The following is a 24,712-nucleotide window of genomic DNA, read 5'->3' on the forward strand; positions in this document are numbered from 1 at the left end:
GAGACAGGGTCTCACTCAGTTGCCCAGGCTGGAGTGCAGTGGCACAATCTCTGTTCATTGCAGCCACAAGCTCCACGGCTCAAGTGATCTTCCCATCTCAGCCTCCAAAATGCTGGGATCATTAGCATAAGCCACCGTGCCTGGCCCATGATTTTCTTAATAACATTATCCCTAGCTTACTTTATTGTAAGAATAAAATACATAATACGTACAACATACAAAACATGTTAACTGACTACTTATCATATTGCTAAGGCTTCCCGTCAACACCAGGCTGTATTAGTAAAGTCTGTGGGGAATCAAAAGATATATGCAGGCCGGGCGCGGTGGCTCATGCCTGTGAGTCCAGCACTTTTGAGAGGCCGAGGCAGGTGGATCACCTGAGGTCAGGAGTTTGAGACCAGCCTGGCCAACATGGTGAAACCCCATCTCTACTAAAAATACAAAAATGAGCCGGGCAAGGTGGCAGGCACCTGTTATCCCAGCTATTTGGGAGGCTGAGGCTGGAGAATTGCTTGAACTCGGGAGGCAGAGGTTGCAGTGAGCCGAGATTGCACCACTGCACTCCAGCCTGGAAGACAAAGTGAGACTCCATCTCAAAAAAGCTCTTCGTGAATTTTTGACCGCATGAGGGGTCAGCACACCTGACCACCACAATGTTCAACGGTCAACTGTATTTCCTTCCTATAATGAAGTTATTAGTATTTCTGCTCATTATAAAAACCCTGAAACCATCCATTACTGATTTGACTGTACTGAATGGCATTACCACACCTCTCAGCATGATTCCTTGACTATGAGGGCTTCTTCCAATCCAAATCTTCTATGTGCTCTAGGGTTAAGATTGGACTGAGCTTCTCGGGTTTTTGCTCTTTTGTGTTTTTCTGCCTGGCTTCTGTTTGGGTTTAAGTTTTCTCATCATGATCCTTGCTTGGCTCTCCTGGCCACTGTGCACTTTCTGCACCCTCCGCCGGGCTGCTTCGTTTTGCACAGCTCAGGTCTGCAGTAGCTGTATGTAAACGCAGAGTGTCTAACGGCCTGTGAGGCTCCCATAGGGAAGTAAGGGGACTGACCTTGAGACAGATCCTGAGGCTGCCAGGATGCCTTTCCAGCTTATCAGTCTCCCCAAAAGAATCAAAGGCTCAAAGGACGAAGTCTGACAGTCAGATATGTTAACACCTGCTTACCTCTGAAGATCACAAGGGGGGAAAAGGAGGCCCGAAAGACTGACAGTTATGAGAAACATAAAAATTTGCAAAATTAAGGGGGCTTGTCCTTTTGAACTGAAGATGCAATGTTGTGAAGAATCTAATTTGGCCCACTTTCTGGTTCCCAAACATATTACACCTACTAGTGACTATATTCTTTCTAGATGAAAGGTGAATGAAGGTAAATCATCACCACGTACCTGATTTTCATATCGTCTGCCTTGTGTATGATATGAAGTTTAAAGGGTGAATTTAGAATTATCCTGGCTCCCTGTAATAAATAATCTAACACCTAGAAATAATATAAAAATGATAAACTTGTAAACCCAACAAAAGGACAGTGAGTAACAGTACACAGGTCAGTGATGAAGATGGTGGTAAGGGTTAGATGATAAGCTTCCTGTAAGTGAAATTTGGAAAGTTTTTTCTTTAATAAATCCTTGTTTTTTTCCAAATGATAACTCTCAGGTCAATTTTTGAAATTTTGGCAATGGTGATTACAGTAACTCCGTTTGGTGTGTGTAAATCAGTCTTAAAATTAATACCTGGCAAGAGATGACCAAGAGTGTTTCTTGCTGTTCCTTTGTGAGTTACCTGCTTTGCAGAGGCTCTGCCCACACAAATCACAAACGCTGCCCCAGGCTGAACCACGCAGTACCATTTCCCATCTCCACCAGTATTCGGCCTGTTCTAAAAATGTGCATTCTATTGGTCTGCGTAGGCTACTGTTTTTTTCATTGGCCCCAAAGGTACATTAACTCCGGCACCTAAGAAAAGTCATGCACAGATGGAATCCTTAAGGTGAACACAACACTAATCGTCTGAGAATGTATTTTTAAAGCACAAAGATGACGCTGGAAGATACCAATTTACCCGTTCAATAGGTTTCCAAAACCCAAACCAAATAAACCACCACCACACCAAATCTAAATTACAACACTTTATTGCAGCATCGGCAAAGGTCAGATTTCTGAAGCTGGTGAAGATTGGGCAGCATTTCCGTGTGAAATGTTACAACTTTACAAGTTTTGTTTCTTATTTAAATCTACATGCAGAAACTGAAACATGGTAAAAGAAAAAATGCAAAATAGCTAGAAAAAAAGATGTAATCAAGTTGTAGCATACAGATGTGCTCTTCAACTAAATGTACTATGCCTACTGGAAAGCAAACGAAAGACAACTATCCTAAGAAATTAACAGATTGTCAGAAACAGACTAAGAACCCTCATTTCTATTGAGTGGGGGAGAACAAAACGAAACAGAACAAAAACAAAAGCAAAATAAAAGCTCTACTTGTTTCCATACTTTGTTTAGAGACAGAGGCTGTAAACCCATGAAGGTCAACAAAATATTCTCATCCACTTCTTGTTGTCCTTCGTTCGTTTTCTGTGACATGCTGACTGGCATGTTTTGTTTTCAATGATACTTACAATGGGCTCAACTAGATCCCTGTTCTTGGGCTGGCATCACTTTTCTAAGCCATCTGAATTAATGCTCTCTGTATACTAAAATAGTCTTCACATTTTTCTTTTACCCTAATAGGCAATTTTATATCACTGACTCTGATGGATAAAACGGATTTTTCTCCCTCATCCCTTGTTCCTCTTGAAACAAATCCCTAAACACAAGCCTTCCTGGTGGTTTATCTGGTATTTGGATATCTTTCATCATTTTGTTGTCCTGCATGTAAGTTTTACTAGAAGATTTTCCTGCTTGCTCTATACTTTTCTACTGTAGTCCTGGAGCCCCCAAATGTATCTTCTTCCAACATGGGATGTTCAATTCAGAGACACTGAAACCCAAATCAAGTTTAAAGCTCAAGTTCATTTCCCCCACACCATTACCATCACAACCCGTTTCTTCTCTGGCTCAATCATCTCCTTCACGCTCTCCCTGGTGTAACTGCTCAGTAGTCAAGTGAACCATCTCATTTCTTGACTGCCATTCTCAAGAGAAGATTAACCCTCGCGAGATTTCCATTACAAAAGGCCTTTTCCGCCTTGTCTGGAAGCGTCGGCTTGTTCCGGTGTTGGCAGAGGCTGGTGTTTCTGCCTCCTGGCCCCAGCCTGTCCCAGGTTTAGATTCGCAACTCTCTAGACCGACCTGCTGAGATGTGTCCACTGCTCTCATTCAATTGCTGGAGGACTCCACTATCCACAACATCAGATACAGGACCTAATGAAATGACATGTGCTGCTGGATCAACGTCTCCTAAAGGAACAAACAGGGTCACATCAGAGAGCTTACTGCCGCAGGGCAAACTCCAGCAAGATGGTGTCTGCAACACTACCCACCACCACCAAGTAACTTCCCCAAGTTACAGTTGGCCCTGGCATCTGCGCGTTCCACATCCATGGATCAAAAATATAAGGGGAAAAAAACCCCAAACAATAAAAAATAACAGTACAACAATAAAAAAACATAAATATTAAAAACAATAAAGTATATCAACTATCTCTATAGCATCTACACTTTATTAGGTATTACAAGTAATCTAGAGATGATGTAAAGTACACGGGAGGATGTGCATACCTTATACATAAATGCTACATCATTTTTTACCAGGGACTTGAGTGTCTGTGCATTTTGGTGTCTGAGGGAGTCCAAGAAGAAACTCCCTGTGGATACCAAGGACAACCGTAGTGCTTTTTTGAGAGCATTCATGCTCTCTACTGAACTACAACTTAACCAGAGCCACTGGAGCAATGACTGGAGGGGTGGCTCCTGTTCTCTTCTACAACTAATTCCTAAGATGCTAAGAATTCACGGTTTGTGTTATGGTTCAGTTGTGCATCCCCAAAATTCACATGTTGACAACTGCAGGACCTCAGAATGTGACCGTATCTGGAAACAAGGTTGCTGTAGATGTAATTACTTCAGATAAGGCCATACTGGAGCGGGGTGGAGCCCTAATCCCCTATGATTGCATCTCTATAAAAAGGGGAAATTTGCACACAGGCACACACAGGGGGAAAAGGCCACGTGAAGACGAAGGCGGAGACCAGGGTGCCGTATGACAAGGTATGCAAGCCAAAGACTGCCGGCACCCCCAGCAGCCAGAAGGCAGGCCTGGAGCAGCCTCCCTCCAGGTCTCAGAAGGAACCAGCCCGCTGACTCCCTGACCTCAGGTTTCCTGCTGGCAGCCTCCAGAGCTATGAGACAACAGACTTCTGTCGTTTAAGCCACTAGGGCTGTAATACTTTGTTAAGGCAGCCCAAGCAGATGAACAGTTTGTTTTTCACAGAGCAAGCTATCTTAGCAAGAAACTTTCAAAGCATTAAGAGGCAAATATGGAAAAGTATATCCTCAACTGGATAAGATCCGTAACTTTTCCAGAAATGAACTGATGGAAAAAACACAAGTATTCCCTGAGAGAATGAAAGAGAAGATCCAAGCATCTCTCCCGAAGTCAAGAAAAGGCAGCTATCTAACCTAGAATACTTTAAATAAATGCAGTAAATGACAGGAAAAAAATGTGCAAAATCCTTGCTAAGTAAGGTATAGTTAGAGCATAAGGTGTCATTCGACTGGTTTACAGGCAAACAATCATCTGAGTAACTCAAAAATCTATCGGCTCAAAAAGTGTTTATTAATACAATATACACTTTGGATTAAATGCAATTCTACAAGGGACTCTATTTTATAACAAAACTATCACTAATTTAACCTTACATAAAGATATAAAAAAAATTTTGATGAAAAAATGCAGACTCTACTTAAGATAGGTTTACAAAAGATCAAGACCAGCCTGGGCAACATAGTGAGACCTCGACTCCACTAAAAATAAAAAAAAATTAGTCATTTGTGGTGGTGTGTGCCTGTAGTCCCAGATACTGAGAGGCTGAGGCAGCACTGCTTGAGCCCAGTAAGTCAAGGCTACAGTGAGCTGTGATCACGCCACTGTACTCCAGCCTAGGTGACAGAGCAAGAAGACCTTGTCTCAAAAACAAAATAAAACAGACAAAAAAATCATTTTAAAAAAAGTGGGTTTAAAAGTCAATAGTATACTCCCATGCCACTAAGTGTAGGCCACACACCAGCAGCTTTGACTGGAGAGCTTGTTTAAAAGTAACCAGAGCTTGTGCTCACTACAGCAGCACATATATTAAAAATTGTAGCACTACAGAGAAGATTAGTGGGGCCCTGCACAAGGACGACACGCAGGCGGGGTGCAGTGGCTCAGGCCTGTAATCCCAGCACTTCGGGAGGCTGATGTAGGCAGATCACTTGAGGTCAGGAGTTTGAGACCAGCCTGGTCAAATGGTGAAACCTCATTTCTGCTAAAAATACAAAAATTTGGCCGGGTGCAGTGGCTCACGCCTGTAATCCCAGCACTTTGGGAGGCTGAGGCAGGTGGATCACGAGCTCAGGAGTTCAAAACCAGCTTGGTCAAGACGGTGAGACCCCGTCTCTACTAAAAATATAAAAATTAGCCGGGCATGGTGGCAGGCACCTGTAATCCCAGCTACTCAGGAGGCTGAGGCAGAGAATTGCTTGAACCTGGGAGGCGGAGGTTGCAGTGAGCCGAGATCACGCCACTGCACTCTGACAGAGCAGGACTCTGTCTCTCAAAAAAAAAAAATAGCTGGGCGTGGTGGCACATGCCTGTAATCTCAGCTCCTTGGGAGGCTGAGGCACAAGAATTGCTTGAACTCAGGAGGCAGAGGCTGCAGTGAGCCGAGATCCCGGCACTGCAATCCAGCCTGGGCGACAGAATGAGACTCTGTCTCAAAAAACAAATAAACAAAAAGAATGACACGCAAATTTGTGAAGCATTCCATAATAATAAAAAAAAGTAATAATAATAAAAAGAAACTAATCAGAATTTGCTTTTCAGTAAGAATCTAGAGAGTTAATATGTACTTTAAAGTTTGAGAAGCACTGAAATAACCCATATGAATTCATAGCATGTAAGCCATATTAAGTATTAATACTTGCCAAAAATGTTACTGCTGCTGTTTCAACCCATTGTAAGCAAATGCCTCTTATTTGTTAAAGGGCTGAAACTTTAATTTATATCCTTATTTCAAGGATCTCCTGGTTAGAAAATATGCAAATACAAATTAAAATCTGGGAGTCTATCAAAAGCTACAGGAAAAAAAAACTTTATGCTGGGCGCGGTGGCTGATGCCTGTAATCCCAGCATTTTGGGAGGTCCAGGTGCGCAGATCACCTGAGGTCAGAAGTTCAACACCATCCTGGCCAACATGGTGAAACATCAACTCTATTAAAAATACAAAAATTAGCCAAGAGTGGTGGACCACATGCCTGTAATCCCAGCCACTAGGTAGGTTAACAGGAGAATTACTTGAACCCAGGAAGTGGAGGCTGCACTGAGCTGAGATTGCACCATTGCACTCCAGCCTGGGTAACAGAGCAAGATGCTGTCTCAAAAAACAAACACAAAAACAAAAACACTTAAACTACTTTTTTTTTTGAGATAGGGTCTGGCTCTGTCACCCAAGCTGGAGTGCAGTGGTGTGATCTGGCAGTCTCTGCCTCCTGGGCTCAAGTGATCCTTCCACCCCGACCTCCCAAAGTGCTGAGATTACAGGCGTGAGCCACTGTGCCTGGACCTAAACTACTTTATAACCAGTTTCCAAATAAATTTCCCTTTATCTGCCATATAACACTACTAATATTAATAACTGATTTTTTTTTTTAATGGAGTTTCACTCTTGTTGCCCAGGCTGGAAAGCAATGGTGCAATCTTGGCTCACTGCAACCTTGCCTCCCAGGTTCGAGTGATTCTCCTGCCTCAGACTCCCGACTAGCTGGGATTATAGGCAACTGCCATCATGACCAGCTAATTATTCTATTTTTAGTAGAAATGAGGTTTCACCATGTTTGTCAGGCTAGTCTTGAACTCCTGACCTCAGGTATCCACCTGCCTCAGCCTCCCAAAGTGCTGGGATTACAGGTATGAGCCATCACACCCAGCCTTAAAATGTAACTTTTAGGCCGGGCGCGGTGGCTCACGCCTGTAATCCCAGCACTTTGGGAGGCCGAGGCAGGCAGATCACGAGGTCAGGAGATTGATACCATCCTGGCTAACACGGTGAAACCCCGTCTCTACTGAAAATACAAAAAATTAGCCGGGCATGGCAGCAGGCACTGTGGTCCCAGCTACTCGGGAGGCTGAGGCAGGAGAATGGCGTGAACCCGGGAGGCGGAGCTTGCAGTGAGCTGAGATCTGGCCACTGCACTCCAGCCTGGGCGACAGAGCGAGACTCCGTCTCAAAAAAAAAAAAGAAAAAGAAAAGAAAAAAAGACAAGTAAATTTTAAAAACAGCAAAGAACATCTGGTCCTCTAAAGGGTAAAATCTCACGTTTCCATGTTTGCCTGTTCATCTACCGTGTTTACTGCCCCTGTACTTTAGGAGCACTGACTATAAAAATTCCATTCATCATACTTTACAGAGTGCCATTCTTAAGAGGGATGGATGAGTTTTCTTTCTTAAGGTGCTATCTGAAGAAGAGATTTTAAAACAAGTTCAGCGGCTAGCTCAAGAGCTGAGATTCTTAAAAAAAAAAAAAAAAAAAAAAAAGGGGAAGAGCTAGGGAGCAGAACTGGAGTGAGAATGTTTATTAAATGACTAAACACAGACTGCGAAAAGTTCCTTTGTCCATTCACCAAATATTTATTGAGCATCTACTAGGTGCCAGGTACCAAGAGCTACGAAGGAGACAGAATGGAAACAACATGAGACTTAGTCCCTGCCCTCATCGCCTGTAATCTCATGGGGAATAGAGACAAGCTAAGCGGCACTTAAAGATGACGAGGTCTGCAGAAATACCGTAAGTCGTGGCAACAGATCCACAGTGACCTATGTCAGACTTGAGAACACCAATGCAGGACCTGAAGAAACAGGAGTTCTCCAGGGGAACAGCTGGAGGCTGTTCCACACAGAGGAGGCAGAAAGAACACAGAACTAAAGGTCGGCAAGGCTGGAGCAGGGGAAAGAATAGCAGGAGATGAAGCCAGTAATGTATGTTCACCTGCATCATGGGGCTTTGGGGACCAAGTTGAGGAGTTTAGACTTTTATCCTACAAGCCACGAGGAGCCACTGGAGGATTTTAAGCAGAAGGGTACACACAGATATCAAATTTGTACTTGAGAAAGAACACTGGGTCTGTAGGGAGAGAATGAGTAGGAAAAGGTTGAAGGGTTGAGAAGAGACGGAGAGGCTGATAAGGAGGCTGAGGCAGCAACAGCAACCCAGGCAAGAGGCGATGGGGGCTTGACCCAGGGTCTTGGCTATGGGCAGAGAATAGAACAGGCAAGAGTGAGGGCAGAATTTGGGAGCAGAATGCAGAGGATTTCCTAATGAACTAGATCTGGGGATTGAGGGATGAGGAGCTGTCAATAACACGACTTCCTCTTCTTTTGTGGACAAGTGGGCAGACAACGCTTCCTCTCCTTGCACTGGAGACCCTGGGGGAGAGGGGCCTGGGGCAGCGGCACGGAGTCTTCCATCTCTGAGTCATAGGTGGGTGGAAAGTCAGAAATGAACACGTGAGATCTGGGCTGGAGACCTGGACAGCAGCCAGGCCACTGGGAGGGATGACACCTCCTTAGAGAGTGCAGAAGAAGAAGAGGGTCCAGGCCCAGGCCAAGGAACACAGACATCTCTGGGCAGGGCAAGCGCAGAAAGGAGGCGGCGTCAGAAGCAGGAGCCGCAGTGGTCAGGGCGAAGGGAAAACCCAGAAGCCAGCAGATTCACAGACGCCAAGGAAGGGTCTGTTGGGAGAACAAGGAGGGCCCACAACGCAAAGTGCTGCTGAGATGAGGCCAAGAGATGGCAGGTGGGGATGCCCGTGAAGGCAGAAGCTGCCTCGACCTAGGGACTGGAAGGTGACAGGAGTCAATAACGAACCTTTCTTTTCTAGCCTGGCCACTGGGGTGGGCAGTGCCTCCCACTGCTAGCTGTGAACCGGCAGCGGTAAGCCACCCAAGTGGGAGCAAGGAAGAAGGCGCAAGTGTAGCCAATTCTTCCAAGAGGAACTGGAGGGAGGAAGGGAAAATAGAAAGTGAAGGAACTCTGCAAAGTGACTAACACTGGTAGCCAGGTAATAAAGGCTTACCTCTGTTCACATGCATGTCAATGACAGCACACATATGCTTACATATCTCCTGCCTGGTCCTTAACAGACTCTCACCCAAGGTTTTCGAAACAGACAAATGAAGAGCGTGGAATTATCTTTCAAGTACTTGTACTTGGCTTCCCTACTAGACCATAACCTTGCAGGTAAAGACCCTGTCTTGTACTCCATCTGCCACAGTGCAGTCCTGGATGAGTGTACGTACACTGAGGGAGGGAGGCAAATCCTACTGGATGCCCTTCATGTCATCCAACTCCATAGTGAGTCTACACAAATTACTAAGACACTACACTTGCAATACATGAATTGTGCTATTCAGAGATGTTAGGCTGCAATATGAACAGGTAAAAGATGATGGAAAACATCAAGATATTATGTTGGTGCAAAATTAATGGCAGTGTTTGCCGTTACTTTTATTGGCAAAAGCCGCATTACTTTTTACCAACCGAAATACAAATATTCTAATAGTTTTGGTCTCTGATGATGAGACAGGAGGGAATTTATGTTATCAAGAACACTGTGGCATATATTTAAAGCTACTCTAAGAAAATGCAAAAGCAGGAAATGAACATTTTTCATTGCCTGTTAACCTAGCTAGTTTCTACATTTTAGCAGTAATAAAACAGGCTTACTTAAAGGACTTTAATAAAATTTGGATAATTAAAAATAACCTAATATCTTCTTATGCCTAATTAGACGGGTTTACATGTCATTTTCAACTTGGAATTTAAAAAAAAAAAAGTATACTTAACAGATGCTAAAGAACAGATCTCCAAACTGTCTTGACAAGCCAATTTTCTACATTACAATTTGATTAGAGTTATCTGAGCAAATAGTTCAAAGAAAAATGCCACCAGAACACACGAATATGTTCAGTGATGTTCAGTGAGTAACAGACACAGGCTCTGATGACTACATTTTCCCCCATGCTACCCTCCTGAATCATGATCTAATTCTGCCATCCCCAGCACACTCTCCGTCTACACCTGCTCCCCTGCTCCCAACAACAAAGTGCCATCTTGGGCTGTTGTAGAGCCTCAGTGTTTACACTAATCCCCTAAGTGAGATCAGTAAGGGCAGCAGAAGCCACTGTCACTTTAACTTAACCACAAGACAATATTAACTGAGGTGGGTGGAGCACCTCAGGTCAGGAGTTCGAGACCAGCCTGGCCAACATGGTGAAACCTCATTCCTACTAAAAATTCAAAAATTATCTGGGCGTGATGGCAGGCGCCTGTAATCCCAACTACTTGGTAGGCTGAGGCAGGAGAATCACTTGAACCTGGGAGGTGGAGGTTGCAGTGAGCCAGGATCTCACCACTGCACTCCAGCCTCAGTGACAGAGTGAGACTCGGTCTCAAAAAACAAAACAAAACAAAACAAAACAAAAAACAAAAAACAAAGAAAGAAAAGAACAAAGTTAGTTGATGATGTGGGTCTTTAGATCATGTCCCATAGAAACTTTAAATTACTCTTAAAAAACATAAAAGAGGTCTTATTAGGGAACGTCTTCACTTTCAAATTTTTTATAGAGTTTTATATTATCTCACATTAAACAATTTAAGTGGAACTGGTAAGAATTCCATCAGGAAATTTTATAATTTAAAAAAACAGGCTGGGCGTGGTGGCTCACGCCTGTAACTCCAGCACTTTGGGAGGCTGAGGCAGGCGATCACCTGAGGTCAGGAGTTCGAGACTAGCCTGGCCAACATGGTGAAACCCTGTCTCTACTAAAAATACAAAAATTAGCCAGACGCAGTGGCGTGCCCTGTTGTCCCAGCTACTCAGGAGGTTGAGGCTGGAGAATCGCTTGAACCCAGGAGGCGGAGGTTGCAGTGAGCCCAGATCACACCACTGCACTCCAGCCTGGGCGACAGAGCAAGACTCTGTCTCAAAAAATAAATAAATAAATAAGAGCTTAGGAACAAACTACCTGCATGGTTAAAAGTCCAGAAAATAGATTTTTAGTTTTTGGAAACATCGATATTAATTAACCCTGGCCTGAGAAATTCTAACGCAAAGCCTATGATGTCTCTTTCTCGCTCATCTATAACAACTCCTTCCTATTAAAGCAAAAGAAGAAAAAAGAAGTCCACTCAGACAGGGCAAAAGCCAAGATCCAGCTGAAACCACTGTCTTTGTAAGAACAGCCACATGGGCAGATGGCTCGGGCTTAGGAGGTCAAGACCAGCCTGCACAACATGGCGAGAATGTGTCTGCACGAAAGACATACAAATTAGCCAGTTGTGGTGGTGCACGCCTATAGTCCCAGCTACTTGGGAGGCTGAGGTGGGAGGATCACTTGAGCCCAGGAGGGTGAGGCTGCAGTGAGTTGTAATTGTGTCACTGTACTTCAGCCTGGGCAACAGAGCAAGACTTTGTCTCAAAAAATAATTAAAAACAACAAAACAAAACAAAACAAAAAAACAGAACAGCCATAACTATAGTATAGAGCAGGTTTTTTCCCCTCAAATATCTACACTTCAAAGACTTTTCTCTTTTGCTAATAATCAGGCCTTAGCCAAAATATAATCCAGAATTCTCTAATTTATTCTTAAGGACATCATGAAAAACAAACAGCTAAGGAAGAGTAATGACTGCTTTACCTCCCACCAGTCTTAAAGATTAGATCTGCATTAGGTGCTCCCTTCGGATGTTGGTAGCGAGGCCGCCTCTCACGATTGGTGTTTGCTGGAGCTGGGCGTTGTGCAAGAGACTGCAACATTTCTGTAATTAGGAGCAAAAAAGAAAATGCTGTTAACTCTTAGAAATGTACTCCTACAGAGTGAATGAAATGTTGGGGAGATTAAGTTTATTAGTCCTGTCAGGGAGCTGACTAAAGAAAAATAGCCATTATACAGACTAAAATGATTAAGAAGTTTTGAAAGAGCTTTATCAAGAGATGAGACTCTTTTAATAGCCAATGTTCCCTTTACCCGAATTTGGCCACCACACAGCTATCTTATGAAGCAGTAAAAAAGCCTAAGAGGCAGTGCATTGCAATAGCTAAGAGCATCGTGTGTAGAGCAAGACTACTGGTTAATATCCCAGCTCTGTCACTTTCTAGCTGTGGGACTTTAGGTTCAATTTCCCTCAATGTTAAATGAAGATAACAACAACACTTATCTCAAAGAATTGTTATGAGGATTATACACTTTGAAAAAGTACATAAAACAATGTCTGGCCAAAGAGTAAGCACTCAGTGTTAGCTATTATCATTAAGAACGTTGGAGCTGGGTGTGGCGACTCACGTCTGTAACCCTACCACTTTGGGATGCAGAGGTGCGAGGACTGCTCGAGCCCAGGAGTTCAAAATGAGCTTGGGCAACATAGCGAGATCCCCTCTCTACAAAAAGTTAAAAATTAGCCAGGTATGGTGGCACATGTCTGTAATCTTAGCTACGTGGGGGGCTGAGGCAGAGGCAGGAGGATCACTCAAGCCCAGGAGTTAGAGGCTGCAGTGATTGCACCACTGTACTCCATCCAGCCTGGGTGACAAAGGAAGGCTCTTAAAACAAACAAAAGCAGTTGGGTATCAACTGGGAGAGAACATTCTACAAGTGAGATTAAAAGATTAGAAACCACAAATACTGATTTACACACACTCTCCTGCACAAACAGCGGTTTGTTCAGCACAATGCTGTATAAACAACTGTTATGGCTGTAAAATCTGCATACCACAGGAACACCAAAATGCTATCTTATGAAGTCTCCATGGACTTGATATGTAAGGTTCCAATTAACCAAAAAATGCTGGGTGTGTATGCATAAAACGAGAATCCTAATTTGAGTATTTCCTCAAATCTGAAGGAATACAGGTTCCTCAAGACCAGGACTCCCAGTAGACAAAAGGAGATAAATACAGTCGTGTGCTGTGTGACCATGTTCCAGTCAATGACAGACACCTTTACAATGGTGGTCCCAACAATTCATAATGGCTGCACCATACAGCCTCGGTGTGTAGTAGGCTACACCATCTAGGTTTGTCAAGTGCACTCTATGATGTTAGCACAATGATGAAATTGCCTAATGCCACATTTTTTAGCATGTATCCCTGTCATTAAGCAACGCATACTATTTGTTAAATGACTCTGCACACAACTGGCCGGCAATGTGAAGCAATTAAAAATTGATTATCATCCTGCTTGCAAACATAGCTAGCAGTTTATAATCTAATTTAATTAGAGCAAAATATGGTAAAAATTACACTATTGTTATTTTACAAATAAGTGAAAAAATTAACACAGTGGGATACAAAATGAATTTCTCAGCATAAATATGGACAAATATGACATGAAAAGGTGAGACAAAATAACAACTTTGATATTCAAAAGGCAACAAAAATTTCCACTTCTCTTATAGATGATTTGATACCTTGATAATCCTCTTGTTCTTGCCGTTCATTGATATCTAGTGTGAGCTTTTTCATTCTCATCCTCTCTTCTTGTTCTGCCTGTTGCTGGTTCCAATGATTTGCAGCAAGTTGAGAGGACATGGGTACATTAAGGATCTTAAACTGGGAGAAAATAACAAAGGAGTCACAAATAGTTTGAGAACACTGAGAGAAAGAAAAAACAGACTTCAAATAAAACAGCAAGTAGAGGCTGGGCGTGGGGGCTCACGCCTGTAATCCCACCATGTTGGGAGGCCTGGGCCGGTGGATCACGAGGTCAAGAGAATGAGACCATCCTGGTCAACATGGTGAAACCCTGTCTCTAACAAAAATACAAAAATTAGCCGGGCGTGGTGGCATGTGCTTACAGTCCCAGTTACCCGGGAGGTTGAGGCAGGAGAATTGCTTGAAGCAGGGAGGCGGAGGTGAGCTAAGGTCGCACCACTGCACTCCAGCCTAGCGACACAGTGAGACTCCGTCTCAAAAAAAAAAAAAGAAAAAAAGAAAAAACAGATACTAGTATTACTCTAATACAGTCAAAACCTATTAGGGCTGGATAAGGGAAAAGCCAAGTTCAACCTCCATAAAACAACAGATGTTCTGCTTTCTGCACCCTATGGAGAAGCACACATCTAGCAACCGGGGACAACCTTTCAACCAGTAACCTCGGAGTGTCTGGGTCACTGTCGGAAAGGTGTTTACACAGAACAGATCTAGTCCATCTTCAGCAATACTCGCCGTTCATATGTCTGAAGACACCTGTGATGAGGGGAGAGTGAAGCCACTGACCTAGTGAGATGAGTTCTCTGTTATGGAGGAAAGTGAGTCCTTATCTAGAAATGTGTTTGTTTTCAGCAGGATGCTCCTGGTTTAAGATTGCTCTTATTAAACAAACCAAGACAGGATCTATCAACTTATGGGCCATGGCTCCCCAGAAAATGTTAAGTAAGCTATGTCAGCATCTAAGCATAAGATGGAGATGTTTCATAACCTAAATTCCCCCTCTCCTGTCTGATAACCTGCATACCTCACTTAGGAGACCTCATCAGTGACTCCAAACCAAAGGCACATATGATGTGGAATGGAAGGATTTGGGGAGCTGTGCCCATGTCCCAGGCTTCTCTCAGCTTAACCTGTGTCTTCAGAATACTGGCATCCTTGAAATTATCATTAAAGCTGAACACTGTACAAGAGCTCTGATTCACTGGAGTCTGATTTGACAGTCTGATTCTATTATCTCCAACGTCTTCTCTTGGTATTCTCTCTTAGGATGCACTCTAGTCAGTCAATGTTTTTCTTAAAATGTAACACCCAGAGACAAGCCTGGCCAGCATGGCAAAACCCCGTCTCTACTAAAAATATAAAAATTAGCTGGGCATGGTGGCAGGTGCTTACAATCCCAGCTACTCAGGAGGCTGAGGCAGGAGAATCGCTTGAACCCAGGAGGCGGAGGAGGTTGCAGTGAGCCGGGATTGCGCCACTGCACTCCAGCCTGGGAGACAGAGCAAAAATTCCGACTCAAAAAAAAAAAAAAAAAAAAAGGAACACCCAGAATGCTAAACACACTAGGACAGATACACTAAGGTGCAACTAAGTGCAGGTGAGAGACTATCTAAAAGCCCAGCTACACTTCATGTTTAAGACAGCAGATAAATATCTCACATATAAAAATGAAAAAAATATTAAGGTAGTCCACTTAACTACCAGCCTGGTAAACCCTACCCATGCCCCCGGTGACCTCAGCTTGAGAATCTGCTCTTAGTGATCTAGTATTGACTCCTTACAATTATCATCTCCTTTTTAAAAAGCTCAAAACATTTTTTATTTTTTTGAGACAGGGTCTTGCTTTGTCATCCGGGCTGGAGTGCAGTGGTGCAATCATGGCTCACTGCAGCCACCACCTCCTGTGCTCAAACAATCCTCAACCTTGGCCTCTTGAGTAGCTGGGACTACAGGTGTGCACCACCATGCCTAGCTAATTTTCATTTTTTGGAGGACCTGGGTCTCACTATGTTGCCCTGGCTTCAAAACTTTTTTTTTTAAAGCAACTTTATTGGGGTATACCTGACATACAATTAGTTGCACACATTTAAAACGTAATTTGATGAGTTCTGCTATATGTGCTTACTTCAGAAAACCTCCCCACAATCAAGACAATGAGCACATCCGTCACCTTCGACCTTCGTAAGCAAGGAAACCATCCCCAGGCAACCACCAATCTGCTCTCTGTCACTACTGATTAGTCTGCATTTTATTTTAAGAAATGAGGTCTTGCAGACTAGAGTGCAGTGGTATGACCATAGCTCACTGCAGCATAAGAACTCCTGGGCTCAAGTGATCCGCCCACCTCAGCCTCCTAAGTAGCTATGATTACAGGCACACACCACCATGCCTGGCTAATTCTTTTTTTTTTTTTTTTTGAGACAGAGTCTTGCTGTGTTGCCCAGGCTGGAGTGCAGTGGCACAATTTTGGCTCACTGCAACTTCTGCCTCCCAGGCTCAAGTGATTCTCCTGCCTTAGCCTCCCGAGTAGCTGGGATTTTTTTTTTTTGTTTGTTTTTTTTTGTTTTTTTTGAGACGGAGTCTAGCTCTGTCGCCCAGGCTGGAGTGCAGTGGCGCAATCTCGGCTCACTGCAAGCTCCGCCTCCCGGGTTCACGCCATTCTCCTGCCTCAGCCTCCCGAGTAGCTGGGACTACAGGCGCCCGCCACTGCGCCCGGCTAATTTTTTTTTCTATTTTTAGTAGAGACGGGGTTTCACCATGGTCTCGATCTCCTGACCTTGTGATCCGCCCGCCTCGGCCTCCCAAAGTGCTGGGATTACAGGCGTGAGCCACCGCGCCCGGCCCCGAGTAGCTGGGATTACAGGTGCCCGCCACCTGTTTGGTAGGCAGGCACAAAAGTTTTGTATTTTCAGTAGAGAGAAGGTTTTACCACGTTGGTTAGGCTGGTGTGGAACTCCTGACCTCGTGATCCACCCACCTCGGCCTCCCAAAGTGCTGGGATTACAGGTGTGAGCCACCGTGCCTGGCGTGCCTGGCTAATTCATTTTTTAAAAATTTTTAGTATAGGCAGAGTGGGAGGCTGGGGGTAGGGAGAGTGGGTCTCATTTTGTTGCCCAGGCTGGTTTCAATCCTCCCACCTCGGCCTTCCAAAGTGCTGGGATTACAGGTGTGAGCCATCGTGCCCGGCCTGCATTTTCTTTTTCTTTTCATTTTAAAGAGACACATCTCGCCATGTTGTCTAGGCTGGCCTCGAAGTTCTAGTCTCAAGTGATCCTCCTGCCTTAGCCTCCTGAGTAGCTGGGACTATAGGTGAGTGCCACCATGCCTGGCTAGTCTGTATTTTCTAAACGTTTATATCTACCAGATTATACAACATGCAGTCTTTTTTTTTTTTTTCCCCCCGAGACGGAGTTTCACTCTTGTCGCCCAGGTTGGAGTGCAATGGCGCAATCTCGGCCTACTGCAACCTCTGCCTCCCGGGATCAAGCAATTCTCCTGCCTCGGTGTCCTGAGTAGCTGGGATTATAGGCATGCACCACCACCACACTGGGCTAATTTTGTATTTTTAGTAGAGATGGGGTTTCTCCATGTTGGTCAGGCTGGTCTCAAACTCCCAACCTCAGGCGATCTGCCTGCCTCGGCTTCCCAAAATGTTGGGATTACTGGCGTGAGCCACCGCGCCCAGCCACAACATGCACTCTTTCATTGTCCAGCCTATTTTGCTTGGCATAAAGATTTCGAGAGACATACATGTTGTATGCATCAATACTTTGCTCCTTTTTACTATAGAATTGTATTCCCTTGTATGAATATGCCACATATTCATTCACTTGTTAGGAACATTTTGGCTGTTTCTACTTTTGGGTTATTACACATACAATTCTACATTCATGTACAAATCTCTGGGTGGATGTTTGTCTTCATCTCTTAACTGAAAAATGCTAGGAATGAAATAGCTAGAAATATCTGGTGTGTTTTACTTTTTAAGAAACTGCCAAAGTGGTTATACGTTATACCCTTTTTTTTTAAAGACGGAGTTTTTTTTCATTCTTGTTGCTCAGACTGGAGTGCAACGTGGCACGATCTTGGATCAGTGCAACCTCTGCCTCCTGGATTCAAGCGATTCTCCTGTCTCAGCCTCCCAAGTAGCCGGGATTACAGATGCGTGCCACCAGGCCCAGCTAATTTTTGTATTTTTAGTAGAGAGGGGGTTTCACCATGTTGGCCAGGTTAGTCTTGAACTCCTGACCTCACGTGATCCACCTGCCTCAGCCTCCCAAAGTGTTGGGATTACGGGCGTGAGCCACCATGCTCAGCCCCATTTCATATTATGATAGAAGTGTATGAGAGTTCCAGTTCTTTCATATCCCAGGCAAAAAATTGATATGGTCAGTTTTTAATTTTAGCCATTCTAATGAGCATACACTGCTATTTTGTTTGGTTTTAATTTTCATTTTCCTAACAACTAAAACCATCTGTTTTAAAACTCAATCTAGAATTATGCTAAAAGTTGACATCAAGCTTATCAGACTATCTAGTTTTCCGCATGTATATTTTGCTTGCTTTTGAAAAAGGAAATATTGGCCCACTGTGAATCTTTCATTCCATTTGGTAAGACTTTTCTAAGTTTAATGACAACTGCTTAATAGTTATGTGTGATTTCAGTCCTAAAGGATATGATTTGTTTATGCCTAACTGGGACTCACTTAAAGTAGATAATCTCTCTCTTTTATTTATTACAACTTTTTTTCTTTTTTGGGGGGAGGGGGGAGGGACAGAGTCTCGCTGTGTTACCCAGGCTGGAGTGCAGTGGTGCCATCTGGGCTCACTGCAGCCTCGACCTCCTGGGTTCAAGCAATCCTCCTGAATAGTTGGGATTATAGGTGCACGCCACCACACCCAACTAACTTTCGTATTTTTAGTAGAGATTGGGTTTCACCATGTTGCCCAGGCTGATCTCAAACTCCTGAGCTCAAAGGATCCAGCTGCCTTGGCTTCCCAAAGTGTTTTACAGGCATGAGTCAACTGTGCCTGGTCAGATAATTTTTTTGTGTGTGTGGGTTTGTGGGGTGTATATATTTATGGGGTATACGAGATATTCTGATACAGACAAACAATGTGTAATAAGATAATCCCTTTTGACATTATTTAATTTTATCCTTTTGGATAATAATCTTTCCTTTTGATATTATAAAAGGGACTGAGAACAGGTTTGTTTTGTCTGTTTCCCATATCTCTTTGCAAGCACTGGGACTACCCTTCTTTGTTCTTATGCTCTAAAGACAGCCTTTTAAAAAAGCACCTCCTGGGGCCCACCACTTTGGGAGGCTGAGGTGGGTGGATGACCTGAGGTCAGGAGTTCGAGACCAGCCTGGCCAACATGGTGAAACCCCTGCCTCTACTAAAAATACAAAAATTAGCCAGGTGTGGTGGTGCATGCCTGTAATCCCAGCTACTTGGGAAGCTAAGGCAGGAGAATCACTTGAGCCTGGGAGGCGGAGATTGCAGTGAGCCCAGATCGCACCACTGTACTCCAGCCTGGGCAACTGAGACTCTTGTCTCAAAAAAAAAAAAAAAAAAAAAAAAAAAAAAATATATATATATATATATATATATGTATATAAACAACAATTAGGCTTTGAGAGTGACAGCTAAATTTTAAATCATTTTCTGTTCCAAGTACAAAATAAGATGCCTTGGATGAAGAGACATGGCAGTCTGAATTTCTTAATGTAAATTACAGACTCTGGCATTAGAATCCTCTTAATCAGTTGGCTGGCTTTCCTTTCAGTGGCTATACTAACTGGTCCTAAACACTTATGAATTATGCAAATAGAGGGATTGGTATATTACTGTTTTACAAAATAGTCAAGCAAAGCAGCCCAGTAAAAAATGTAGATAGGTGGGGCACAGTGGCTCATGCCTATAATCCTGACACTTTGGGAGGCCGAGGTGGGTGGATGACCTGAGGTCAGGAGTTCGAGACCAGCCTGGCCAACATGGTGAAACTCCATCTCTACTGAAACTATAGTCCCAGCCACCCGGGAGGTTGAGGCAGGAGAACTGCTTGAACCCGGGAGGCGGAGGTTGCAGTGAGCCAAGATTGTGCCACCGCACTCCAGCCTGGGCAAAAGAGCAAGACTCCGACTCAATTAAAAAAAAAGTAGACAGATAATTTCTTAATCATCATGAAACTGGACGTTGCAACTCTAAGATATTTTTATCTAAACACTCAGAAATAAAACAGTTGGCCACTTCTCCCCCTTTTAGGTTCCTGATGATAAAATTTGAAATTTCCTTCATAATCCACTAATAATAAGCCTAATGATGATGGCACTAATCACAATAATAAAATAGTACAAAACATTGTAAAGAAAAGTTCATAATGTGATCAAAGAAGGTGAAAAGATCTTCTAATGGGAAACAATTATAAATAAAAGATGAATAAAAACACATTTTATGAACTCAGACAAATTTTACAAAAGGCAAAGTTCTCAAGTATTATGTACTTAAAAAGAACATAAAAGAGACAGTAATAAATACAGGGAAACGAAGAGACAAATTTACTGACGGCCACCTTTGCCTACTGCCTTTACTACAGAGCTGCTAAGATACTAACAGAGACACACTACTTTATAGCAAATTAGATGATAAAAATATTGAAGTCACTCAAACTAAATTTCCTGAACATAATAGCAATGAAGGTGATTTAGCTTATATTTTGCTGCTACTCCATGACTGTAGCTAAAATTAAAAAACATAATCCCGTTACTATGACATATAACTATCCATTATTCTAGTCAAAATATAATAACAAATCATAACTCCTTATGTAAACATTAATTGCAGAAAAGGCTTGTCTGCCAGTATTAAACTATACTATGTTACACATTTGTTTGAAATAATAAAAAAGTAGTTTCTTTTTTTTTTCTTTTTTGAGACAGAGTCTTGCTCTGTCGCCCAGGCTGGACAGCAGTGGCACGATCTCGGCTCACTGCAACCTCTGCCTCCTGGGTTCACACCATTCTCCTGCCTCAGCCTCCCAAGTAGCTGGGACTATAGGCGCCAGCCACCATGCCCGGCTAGTATTTTTGTGTGTGTTTTTAGTAGAGACGGGGTTTCCCCGTGTTAGCCAGGATGGTCTCAATCTCCTGACCTCGTGATCCACCTGCCTTGGCCTCCTGAAGTGCTAGGATTACAGGCTTGAGCCACTGCGCCTGGCCAAAAAAGCTTTTTAAAGCATTTTATAACATTTATATTACATTAAAACTTGTTTTAATTTAAATTCATTACTCTAATTCATAAATATTTAAATCTAGAAAGAAAGAAATGGCTAAAAGCATTATCTTTTTCTTTCTCTGCAACTACTCACTTCATTGGTGCAATTTTTTTCTCCCCTAATGACCACAACAGAAAGTTATTTCTGAGTACAAATTTGATGCACAAAGAAGTCTTTCACTTTAAAACCAAAGATTCCTATAAGGCAACACATTTCACATTTGTAGAAAAACCGTTGCACCAGAAGGGCCAACACCCAAAAGCCAAATAAAGGAATAAAAATCAGAACAAAATATACTTTCTTTTTCAGACCACAACATACCAACGATGTTTCTTCAAATAATGTTCCAAAAACTGAACATTTTCCAAAATTCCAAATAAAGTTTAGAAGCATTGAAAATTTACTTAATAACCAGGTACTCTGAGTTCTCATTTCATGTCTGCTAATATTTTTAAAATTTAATAACAATATATCCTTAAAAATTAAAAATTAAATGTTACATTTTAAGAAACAAGAACTTCAAATTCATTTACATAAAATTACATAAGCCACCCAGTTTATAATCTACCTACTTTCAACCAAAAATATTCCTTCTAAAATATACATAATCTTATTTTGATTTATACAATTTAGAATTTCAGACTGTTGGGGTATACTTATTTTCCAAAGCCCACAAGCTTTTTTTAAGTAGGCTTTGATTATTTTCAATGCCTGCATGTTCTATAAGGGCCAGATGGGGTGTAGAGTTGACAAAGGTGATAATGAATATTCATGTACTTCATGAAAGGGAGGAAGAAAAAAACTGATTATTTACTGTTGTGCAATCTGACCTTCAAAAAGAGATATTCCTAAACTCTGTTTTAGTTAACAAAAATCATGGCCCTAGTGTGCCAATGGAATAGCATTATCTAGCAGCTGTGCAGGAATAGAGACCAAGGTATATCTAGCTGAAGCTGCCATGTACTCCCCTCCACAATTCAACAGACAAGATCTGTGCATGTGTGCATGCCTTCCAACTTTACAGCCTAATTACCTTTAGAAACTGTGTGCCAAGAAAAGCTGGTGATGGGGGAATGGAGGAGGAAGCTAAGAGTTATTAAAGAGAAAGAGAATGAAGGAGATCTAAAACATGATAACTGAAATAGAAAAGTCTAGTTCAGAGAACTAAATAGTCCCTAGAAAAGCAAAAATGCTGGGATTTGTGAATCCTGGTAACAGTGGTGAATTAGCATTTCCAGGTGCTCTGAGGACAGCAGTCTTAGCAAAGATCTCAGGGCAACACCACATTTAGGGCCTGATTTTCGAAAAAGCTCTCATTTTCCCCACAGATAGAGAATGGAGAGTAAAGGAATGGGGGTGTGCCAGAGTCCAACCCTGGTCAAAGGAGGGGAGGGGTGTGGCTCTCCTGAAAGCACCAGGAGGCCTGGCTGGAGCCTGGGCTGGAGGCAAGGCCCGATGATGGCAGTGTCTGAGGAAGATTCAGCAATGCTCTGATCCTGTCAAAGTTAACTCTCAATACATGAGTCATGCCGTGAAGTCTTTGCCAGCCCCACACTCCATGATTCTTCTTATTTTTTTCTTTGAGACGGAGTCTCGTTCTGTCGCCCAGGCTGGAGTGCAATGGTGCGATCTTGGCTCACTACAACTTCCACCTCCTGGGTTCAAGTGATTCTTCTGCCTCAGCCTCCTGAGTAGCTGGGATTACAGGTGCCCACAACCACGTCTGGCTAATTTTTGTATTTTTAGTAGAGACGGGGTTTCACTATGTTGATCAGGCTGGTCTTGAACTCCTGACCTTGTGATTCGCCCACCTTGGCATCCCAAAGTGCTGGTATTACAAGTGTGAGCCACCACACTCGGCCACACGCCACAATTCTAATTGGTATATAGGTGGTATTGCTGCAGCAAAAAGTAGTATACTGCTCAAGTATATCACTTGTATGCTGCACAAGTATACTGCACAATTTTGATCTCGGTGTACATGAGAAGTTGCCCAACAAATGCAGGGATATTTAGGCATCATATATTTGAGGTTGTGCTAGTGTGGAGGACATCTCAGATGCAACTTATTGCAGAGTCTTCCCTGATCATCCTACCTAAGAGGCAGCCTCCCTCTTCTGGCACCTCATCATCCCTGTCTCTTTCTATCCTCTTACCCTGCTTTATCCTCCTTGGTAGCTGTGGGGAAAAGAAAGATCAGACTGTTACTGTGTCTATATAGAAAGAAGTAGACATAAGAGACTCCATCTTGTTCTATATTTGAGATGCTGTTAATCTGTGACCCTACCTCCAACCTTGTCCTTGCAAGAGACATGTGCTGTGGCGACTCAGGGTTTAAAGGATTTTGGGCTGTGCAGGGTGTGCTTTGTTAAAGAAGTGCCTGAAGGCAGCTCACTACTGGTTAAAAGTCATCACCATTCTCTTAATCTCAAGTGCCCAGGGACATGTACATTGCCAAAGGTCGCAGGGACCTCTGCCTAGGAAAGCTAAGTATTGTCCAAGGTTTCTCCCCATGTGATAGTCTGAAATATGGCCTCGTGGGAAGAGAAAGACCTGATCGTCCCCCAGCCTGACACCCGTGAAGGGTCTGTGCTGAGGAGGACCAGTACAAGAGGAAAGAAGGCCTCTTGGCAGCTGAGATAGAGAAAAGCATCTTACTCCTGCTCGTCCCGGGGCAATGGAACATCTTGGGTGTAAAACCCGATTGTATGTTCTGTTTACTGAGAAAGGAGAAAACCGCCTCAGGGCGAAAGGTGGGACTTGCTAACGCAATGCTGCTCTTTATGCACTAAAAAGGTTTATGGAGATGTTTACATATGCATATCAAGGCACAGCACTTTTCCTTAAACTTATTCATGTCACAGAGATCTTTATTCATAGGTCTTACTGCTGACCTTCTCCCTACGATGATCCTATTATCCCGCTACGTCCCTTTTTCTAAGATGGTAAAGATAATTATCAATAAATACTAAGGGAACTGAGACCGGTGCCAGCATGGATCCTCTGTATGCTGAGCGCCAGTCCCCTGGGCCCACTTTTCTTTCTCTATACTTTGTCTCTGTGTCTCATTTCTTTTCTCAAGTCTCTCGTTCCACCTAACGAGAAACGCCCACAGGTGTGGAGGGGCAGGCCACCCCTTCAGTAGCCATTCCCCCAACGTGACTTGGTGTATTTCTCATATGCCTCCCAACACCAGAATGAAAGCTTGCAAGAGAGGAGGGACTCTGGCTAACTGCTGCTATGTTCTGCACACAGAAGTGCCTGGTGTGTAGCAGGTAAATAATAAATATTTGTTAAACGACTGTGTAGATGAATGTGGGCGTCAGGTATTGGACTTGTCTAAGATAACTGTGGCAGCTACCATATACAACAAAATGTAACATTCTATTAATTCTAAGAGGCACCATTATTTTATTTATTACTAAAGCAGAAAGAAATGCTGTCAATTATCACAGGATTCCATGAACTCTAAGAAGGAACTTGATCTCAGAAATGTTAAAATGTAAAAAAAGTTTACAGAATTGATCTAAATACACCTAAAGGTATATCTGACAGCTGGCCTATTCTCTTCATACCATGTTTCACTATCTACAAATAGGTGCATTTGTCTCTCTCACTCTCTCAGTAGGAGGTAAGTTCCACGAGGGCAGGCACATTGGTCTGTGTATCACTGTAGCCTCAGGACCTGAATAGAATAGTACCTGGCACATAGTAGATGCTCAATA

General features: G+C 43.0%; 1 protein-coding gene and 1 non-coding gene across 3 annotated transcripts in view; one reads left to right on the forward strand and one right to left on the reverse strand.

The window, feature by feature from the left end:
- Positions 1–2,135: 2,135 nt before the first annotated feature.
- Positions 2,136–24,712, reverse strand: part of UPF2 (UPF2 regulator of nonsense mediated mRNA decay) — a 126,673-nt gene continuing 104,096 nt past the window's right edge. For both annotated transcript variants that reach the window (XM_008002258.3, XM_008002259.3), the window contains exons 20-22: positions 13,687–13,828; positions 11,919–12,039; positions 2,136–3,419 (exon numbers count right to left, since the gene is read on the reverse strand). In XM_008002258.3, coding sequence (XP_008000449.1) covers positions 3,410–3,419; positions 11,919–12,039; positions 13,687–13,828 — 273 coding nt within the window. In that variant the 3' untranslated portion in view covers positions 2,136–3,409. The remainder of the gene's footprint in view (positions 3,420–11,918; positions 12,040–13,686; positions 13,829–24,712) is intronic.
- Positions 5,290–5,397, forward strand: LOC119618850 (U6 spliceosomal RNA). Its single transcript, XR_005235214.2, has one exon. It is a non-coding gene; the product is annotated as a U6 spliceosomal RNA (small nuclear RNA).

This window comes from Chlorocebus sabaeus, chromosome 9 (assembly GCF_047675955.1).
Source record: "Chlorocebus sabaeus isolate Y175 chromosome 9, mChlSab1.0.hap1, whole genome shotgun sequence".
Taxonomy (NCBI): Eukaryota; Metazoa; Chordata; class Mammalia; order Primates; family Cercopithecidae; genus Chlorocebus; species Chlorocebus sabaeus.